Source organism: Lichenostomus cassidix, chromosome 1Aa, assembly GCF_008360975.1.
Source record: "Lichenostomus cassidix isolate B80296 chromosome 1Aa, HeHo_3.0, whole genome shotgun sequence".
Taxonomy (NCBI): Eukaryota; Metazoa; Chordata; class Aves; order Passeriformes; family Meliphagidae; genus Lichenostomus; species Lichenostomus cassidix.
Genome location: NC_139480.1, coordinates 28,158,293 through 28,166,013, shown reverse-complemented (window position 1 = coordinate 28,166,013; position 7,721 = coordinate 28,158,293). Strand labels below are relative to the sequence as shown.

At 43.2% G+C, this 7,721-nt stretch overlaps 1 protein-coding gene across 1 annotated transcript in view; it reads left to right on the top strand.

Annotated features, from left to right (window-relative positions):
* The first annotated feature begins 7,064 nt into the window (after positions 1 to 7,064).
* The window catches only part of YAF2 (YY1 associated factor 2), a 32,010-nt gene continuing 31,353 nt past the window's right edge, over positions 7,065 to 7,721 (top strand). Inside the window, exons 1-2 of the mRNA XM_085043447.1 lie at positions 7,065 to 7,401; positions 7,539 to 7,664. Coding sequence (XP_084899573.1) covers positions 7,376 to 7,401; positions 7,539 to 7,664 — 152 coding nt within the window. The 5' untranslated portion in view covers positions 7,065 to 7,375. The remainder of the gene's footprint in view (positions 7,402 to 7,538; positions 7,665 to 7,721) is intronic.

Below are 7,721 nucleotides of genomic sequence, written 5' to 3'. Positions count from 1 at the left end.
TCTCTCTCTCTCTCTCATTTATATATTAATTTTGAAATTAATATTTCAAAGTAATTTTGAAAAAGAAGCTCTGTATTGCACTTTTACACAATATTGAGTCTACACAGTCCAGTCCTGCACTTGGCAACAGTACAAGTCCAAACAAATGGATGGGAAGGGAGACAAAAGGGTGGTAAGATGCAGTGCATGGTTATTTAGGGATATTGGCATTGCAATAACCTTAGCACAGTGGCAAGGAAATTGTCTTCTCCTCGAGGAAGAGACTTCCTCACCTGACCTTGATTCTGAATCTGCACAGACATATTCTACTGACTGGATCTGATCCATATTGGTTTTTTCTTTCTTTATGTTTTTTGCATTCTATATTTTGTATTCAACTTAATTAAAAGCAGGAATGAAAAAACAAAATGAAAATGGAAATGTAACATTGGAGCTGGAGACAGAAGATACTGACATAGATTATGTCATGAAGGGTATAGTCTTCAGTGCACTGAGACCAAGCAAATAATTCCACGCCAAAAAAGAAAAGTGAGATCTCTTACCATCACTCCTGCATGCTGTGTTTCTATTAATTTCATAGTTATCTTCCTTACCTAGAACAATGTGGAAATCAGGGTGAAAGGGACTCATGAGATTTCTCCTGGAGATATCTTACCTCAGAATATTTGATAATGAAAATGTAGTGGGCTGATATGGAATACCTTTCAAGAAAAATTTGCAATTCTTTTGACTATTTAAGTACCCATGTCTCAGGGTCCGTATGTGTGTATATATAATTATAAGCAGTGAAATATACTTTTTATTACACACAGAAAAGCTATTCTTCTCAAGGACTAATCATCTCTGTGTGATTTTTTTCTGACAGAAGGTTTGCTTGTTCATTCATTACTCCTATTACATCTGAAAAAATCAGTACATCTGCAATATCCTTTTTTCCTACTGATCCCATAAAGCAGACAAATTCACCTTTTTCCATCATTAGTCAAAGATAATGCCTGTAAGTCAAATTCTGATCTCAGAGTAAATCTGAAGGAATTCATAAAAGAGATTTACTGTGAGAAAAATTGAACAGCACTTTTGATCCAAAGGCAGCTTATGGCACTTGTGAATCCAACCATTGCAGTAGGTGTTTGTGTGCTGATTTGAAACGATGTTGGAGCACTGAACTAAGCACAGAACTTGCTTAGAGGCTTTAGTTCCAGTATCTCATTTTTCACTCTGACAGCCTTTAAAAATGGTATGTAGGACCAAGAAGCTATGTGACTTTCAGCCATATTCCCTTATCAGATCCAGAATGCTTTAAATATTGCTGTAAAGCATGAAATCTCCTTTGGGCTGCTGTTCTTCCTTTGGCACTAATTCTGTGGGAAGCCTGCCACCTGTGTGACACAGAAAAAAGAAACTCAACCTCTTGTCAAATTTTAACACTTTAAAACAACTTCTAAAGGGAGAGCATCAGTGAAAATGAAAATCAAGCCAGAGAAGAGTGAGACATGACAGAAAAGGAATTTGGAGGATGGAGCAGGCAGAATGAGTAATACAGAAGACCAGGTAGGTAGAAAGACAAATCTCAGACATAAATACAAGGAGGAAAAGCAAATAGGAAGGAGAATGAAGGAACACATAAAGAGGAGGAGAAACAACACAACCAGGAAGATGACAAATAGCAGAAAAGGAATGAGGGAGCAAATTAGGAGGGATAAAAGCACATGATGAGATCAGGGAGCAGACATGAACAGATAGCACTGAGGATGGGATTTTTTTTTCTCTCCTATAGCCCCAAGGGAGCTTGGCTTGCTAATCGAGGTATGTATGTATTCACCCCTGTAACCAGACAGCTCTTATGCTGATGTCAGCAAGAAGTGGCAGCAGAGATTGTTTCTGTTTAAAGGAGCCTCAGCAATACATACCTAGTTTTCCTCAGCGAACTGGCTTTACCCGAATAAATCCCCCTTGGGAGGGGATGTACTGGGCACTACCTCAATTCACCTTGATGGGAGCAGATAGGGAAAGATTTGCCCCATATTTAAATAGTTGCTAAGGACAGCTTCACGCAAGTTTCCTTAACCCTGAAGATCCTAATTCACAGGTGCTAGTGAGCCTTGTCTCCCTCTGCTTCCTTTGTAGATGGTTCAAATCAAAACTCCAGCATTATCACTTTCAACCATTTGCCCTGGAGGAGCCAATCTTTCACCATTTGTTGGGTTGAAAACTTCCACTGGTTCCTCAAGTTCAGACAACAGGGTGTGAACACCTTTCCAGTGTCTGAAACAATCACCTGGCATGCCTGCAATTTGGTATTCACAAGCAGTTCTCACTTTCAGCACACCTCTCCTGTAAGAGGTATGATGGAATTAAGTATTGGTATTGTTTATTAACAATCTCACCTATCCAAAATTAATTCTCTTTTTCAATCTAAAAGACTGCCATGTCTGCCACCAAACCTCAGTAAAAGGACCAGAAATATTTAGTGAATGTTGAGAATGTTCTAGCATTCCTATGAGTGATCCTTCACCTCTTGGATTACCTCTGAATGGAAAGCCTCTGAGAGGCTGAATGGAAAAAGTAGGGAAAGTTCTACTTTAAGAAATTTCTTTGATGAAGCAGAGGATTTAAAGAAACTATAGTGCTCAACAACTTTTAAATTTATTACAAAATCTGAAAGGATAAAGGGTGGGCCGAAACTAGGAGAGTGAATGACAAGTAAGCAGTTACAGAAATAATTACTTGATAATTACCAAGCATCTGAAAATAAGTGGTTTGATAATTTCACGCCAGTTCACAGAGGACAAATATAAAAAATAACCATTATGGTCAGGTTTTTCCTGATCTTACACACCTACTGCTGCTGTACTGCAATCTGCAAGAGTTCTGTGTACAGTCCTTTGGAGTATTGTAAAAAAGATTGGAGCCAAATTTGCACAAACATACAGTCCAATTATGGTCCTAGAAAGACTCCTGGATTTAATTACCATCAGGTTACTCAAGGTTCATGACAGCATATCCCTGCTGATGTCAGGGCCACTCTAACTGTGTGAAACCTGAAGGATGTGGTGATGAACCAACTCTCATAAGTGCTATAGTTCCCCGAAAATTATACAATTTGTTTAGGTCAGGCTTGTACATGCAAGGAAGTGAAAACTCTTTAAAACTGCTTTTAGGGTCTCTGAAGTATTCTAGGTTTGGTCCCTCTCTGTTCTGGCCCCTTCTAAAGCAGAATTTCACTCTCCTGCCTCCACATGCTAGTAAGAGAAGAGTGGGTTGTCAGGAGCCACTGATACTTCTTTTGATAGCTTGGGCTGAGGCTGAGCAAACATAGACTGGAGGGGCAGTTCTCACTGTCACCAATCTTATTGTCTTTATTATAGAGTCTGCAAGCAGCTTTTACTTTTCACTATCTCTGATTTTTAATTTTTTGCCCCCAGTATCACATAGAAGCCCAGACAGGATTCAGGCCTTATTATAATTAACATGTCAAAAAAGCCCCCTACTAGTGAAATTCCCATTAAGCGATTTAATTGTATTAATTTTATTATATCAGTGCAACCCAAAGAGAACAGATACACCATGCTGGAATAACATGCATTTGTTCTAGTACAGTTTTATTCTTATGTAGTATTCCTTTTCATGAATAGGTATTAAAATGTGTTTTATCTACAACAAAATGATAATCATCTTTATGGAAAGTTTTTTAAGCTCAAGCAGTGACAAAGTGATTATTTAATTGCTCAAGATGCTGATAATGCAGCAACTGGAATAGGTTTGATGTGCACAGCAATGGTTCAAGTATTGACTAAATGGCAAGTCTTTGTATGGATTTACACAGCACCAGCCTGTTCCTAATAATCTTGTATGTGAACACCTTTTTTTCAAGAACAACAGTAATTTTCTCTGCAGCAAGAATTTTCACACAATACTTAAAAATTGTTACCATCCCCTTTCATATCCTCTTTATTATAAATAATTTTTTAACTGAGAAGTCATGAATTCCAGAACATTTATACCATATATTGAAATATTTAACTTCCACAAAGTGATCAGCATATATAATTTTCAATATCATAATCATACTGTGAGCATTTCACTTCTACAATGCTACAAAACCCCCTCAATTTTAAGATAATAAGAGACCAAACACTAGCTAGAGAGTGAATACCTGATATAAAAAGATGCAATTATATTGTCCATCCCTTCTGTCTTAAAGATGTGTTTACTTTAGCTCAGTTGAATTAAAACAGTATGCCAATAATTGTTCTGGAACAACTGTACTTCTAGACAGAATCAAACTTCAGACTAGAGGATATTCAAAATGATGGCTCATTCATGCCTTTTCTTTCCAAGAAACATTTTTAAAAAGACTGCCAATACTGATGCCATCGATTTTGTAATTCAAACTCTCTAGATCATGTGCCATGCAAATATTTAGCAAAGACAAATGAGTTTTCTGGGTTCACATGAATACCACTGGATGACAAAATATCTGACTATGGAATTCTCAACTTTTCCAGTTTGTATAAAAGTCCTCCTAAATCTTTTTGGCATCTGACTATTACCCATGTGTGGCTAGCACAGACCTTTCCCATGGGAACCTTTTCTCTCTTCTTCCTGTGTTTTATAAACAAAGATAAAGTTTGGATGTTATTAAAACAGTTTCTTGGATGTGGACAGTTCAGGCCTGGCCAGTCAGGCCTAGGGGGAGGCTTTGAACTGACCAATCTAGGTGACCTTTGAAAAGTCTATATAAGATTGAATTAAATAATAAAATCCTTCTTCTGGATGCCACCTTTTGAACCCGGGTCTTCTTACTCTGCTAGTGGCTCAACAGCGACACCCGTGCCTCTTCCATGTTCTTTCCTGCATTGATGCTAAATGATGCCATCCATCATGGTTTCAGTGGCAGAGATTACATGGGATGGCTTGATGCTTTCAGTGGTCTTCTCTTGTGCTCCTATTTGAGGACAGAACAAGAGTGCAAAGAAAATAGTCTTTCTTTCCTTTGCAGTGTTATTCAAGAACACCCACCCTTGCAGAGACCCATGTGAGTTGCACCATGACCCATTCACCTGAACCATCCAAATTACATTTCAGCTCCCAAAATAAGGGTTAGTTGGAACTCAGGGGGAACAGGCCCAATGCTGCTGTTATCATTATGCTGAAAACATAATGATTTTTAGGCATGGTCATTTGGGTGATGGTCTTGAAGCAGGAGGACTTGAATGCAACAGTCAGAAAGATTACTCTTCTGTTAGGGATAACATTTATGGCTGGCAGTTGCGTTTCCTCCTCCTCATTAGAAATGGTCCTCTCCAAGAATGTTTCCCAAGGAACTACAACATATCTCAGCATTTTGTAACCATCAGTGGAAGTTCCATTTCTCACAATCAGTATGGAGAAAGTAGGCTGTGACAGAGGAAAGGTCAAGACAAAGCGGTTGTTTCAAAATAATTGCTTTCCAAAAGTGGGGAAATAATGTTTATTTATACAATAGAAAGATTGCATTGTGGAAAAGGGCACAAGGAGACAGGTTTCTCCACTGCTTCCCATCAAGAGATTTCTACATAATGTGAGGTTCAAGCACAGGTGAGACACCTCATATAATTCTGTAATTTTAAGGGGTAGATGTCCAGTTCTGGACTACTGGTGCAAAGTGCTCTTTATAGTCAATGGAAAGAAATGCTTGCCATAAGTGAGAATCGTATGCCTGTGTTAGCCTCAGATCAATCACCTTCAGCATGAGCTTGTTTTTCCTGCTGAGAGCTGGGTCTGGGCTCCTAGTTCATATAGATGTCTAACTAAATACAAATGAACCCAGGCCAGCTGTTTGTGTGTGGCATGCCTCACCCTGTCATGTGCAATCCATACATTTAATTCATAATTTACAGAAGACTGCATGAGAAGAAAGAAATTGCAATAGAGGAAGAAAGGAAAAGGTGAGGCATATTCAGAAAGAGAACAATAAGGTGATGAAAATGGCAATACTGGAAGCTGGATGTGAATAGAGAAGGAATTTAGGATAAATAGCCAGCCACAAGTAAGAAATCCTACACAGGTTTCCAATTGCTGATACACAGCATTCCTAGAGACACAGAAAACTGTGAATCTTGTAGAAGTGTTAGTTCTTTTGAATAAATGTTATGTCCCTCTTAATAGGTCTTTAATTGCTTCCCTAAGATGTCAAATACTTCACCTATATTTTCCGTCTCTTCGTCATGTCCTGGTATTTCTGGCTGAAATTTGTCTTGATAACTTTGCCTTCAGAATCAGAAAGTTTCTCCGTTGTCCACTTGCTTAATTTTCAAACACATCTCTGTCTTCACACACTTCGGTAAAACTCCCTATGGGCATATTTTGTTCTCGAAATCCCATCAGTTCTTGACAAAGATATATTGACAAAGCTATTCAGCAATAGCTTTGGCCATGGAGATGCTGACCAGTATAATTTCATTGTCTGCTTGCATTCTGCTGTCTACCTGTGTCTAACTGCTGTCTTTGTTATGTACTTAGGACATGTGCTCTTTGTTCTGTTTGCACAGCATCCTGCAAAATGGCATCCTAGTCTCTGGCTGGGCTCTGGTGCACTCTGATAACAGAGGTGATAAACACCCGTGTCCTGCCTGATGTTGCTGCGATGCATGTGACCCACGTGTACTCACAGGCTTTTTGAGTGCAAAAGCAGCACCCCGCACAGCGGCACAAGGCAACACCACTCTCTCCTGGTTCTGCATTGGTACCCATGGTGTTCTCCCTTGGCCTCAGGGCAACGCAATGCTTTAGACCAGGACTTCTAAGCAGAACTTCGTACTCAGTTTATTCCCGTTTGTTTCTTATTGTAAACCACGGCCTGGAGCAATTTCTGTGGGGAGAAGCAAAAGGCAATCCGGACGCTAGTGCGAGCAAACCCGGGCGATAACAGAGGGGCGGCTTTGAGGGAAGAGTCGCGCAGGCCGCCTGCAGTCACCCGTACCCGGTCCGCCCGTTCTGCCCAGCACCGCCTCCCCGCCGGGGCCGCCCCCCGGCGCCGGCACCGCCCCCGCTCCGCCCGCCGCCCCCAGCAGCCCCCGCGTTGCCCCGGCCCCGCCGCCGCCGCCGCTCGCAGCGCCCGAGCCGCCGGCGGAGCGAAGGTGCCGCCGTGCGCGGCCCGCCGGGCGCCGCGGCCTGCGGGCGCCGCTGGTTGGCGGCGGGGGGACACGTGAGCGAGGAGGCGGCGGCAGCGGCGGCGGCAGCAGCGGGAGTTTCCCCGACAGCTGGAGGTTGCGGCGGCGGCTCCTCCTCCCCGGGTCCCCGCTAGAGCCCGGAGACCCCCCGCGCTCCTCCTTATTGACAAACGCACAAAGGGCCGCGCCGGGGCCGGGCCGGGGACGCGTCTGGAGCCGGCATGGGAGACAAGAAGAGCCCGACCAGGTAGGGGCAGCGGCGGCGCTTTCTCGTTCCCCCGGGCCCTCGAGAGCGCGGGGCCGGCGGCGATGGCGGCGGGGGCGCCCCGGGGGCGGCGGGGTGTCGCGGCCGGTGCTGCCCCTGGCGCGCGTGTGTCTCCGCAGGCCGAAGCGGCAGCCGAAACCCTCCTCGGACGAGGGGTACTGGGACTGCAGCGTCTGCACCTTCCGCAACAGCGCCGAGGCCTTCAAGTGCTTGATGTGCGACGTGAGGAAGGGCACCTCCACACGGTGGGTCGCCGGCGGAGGGGGAGCGGGGGCGGCGGGGAGCGGCTGTGCGGCCGTGAC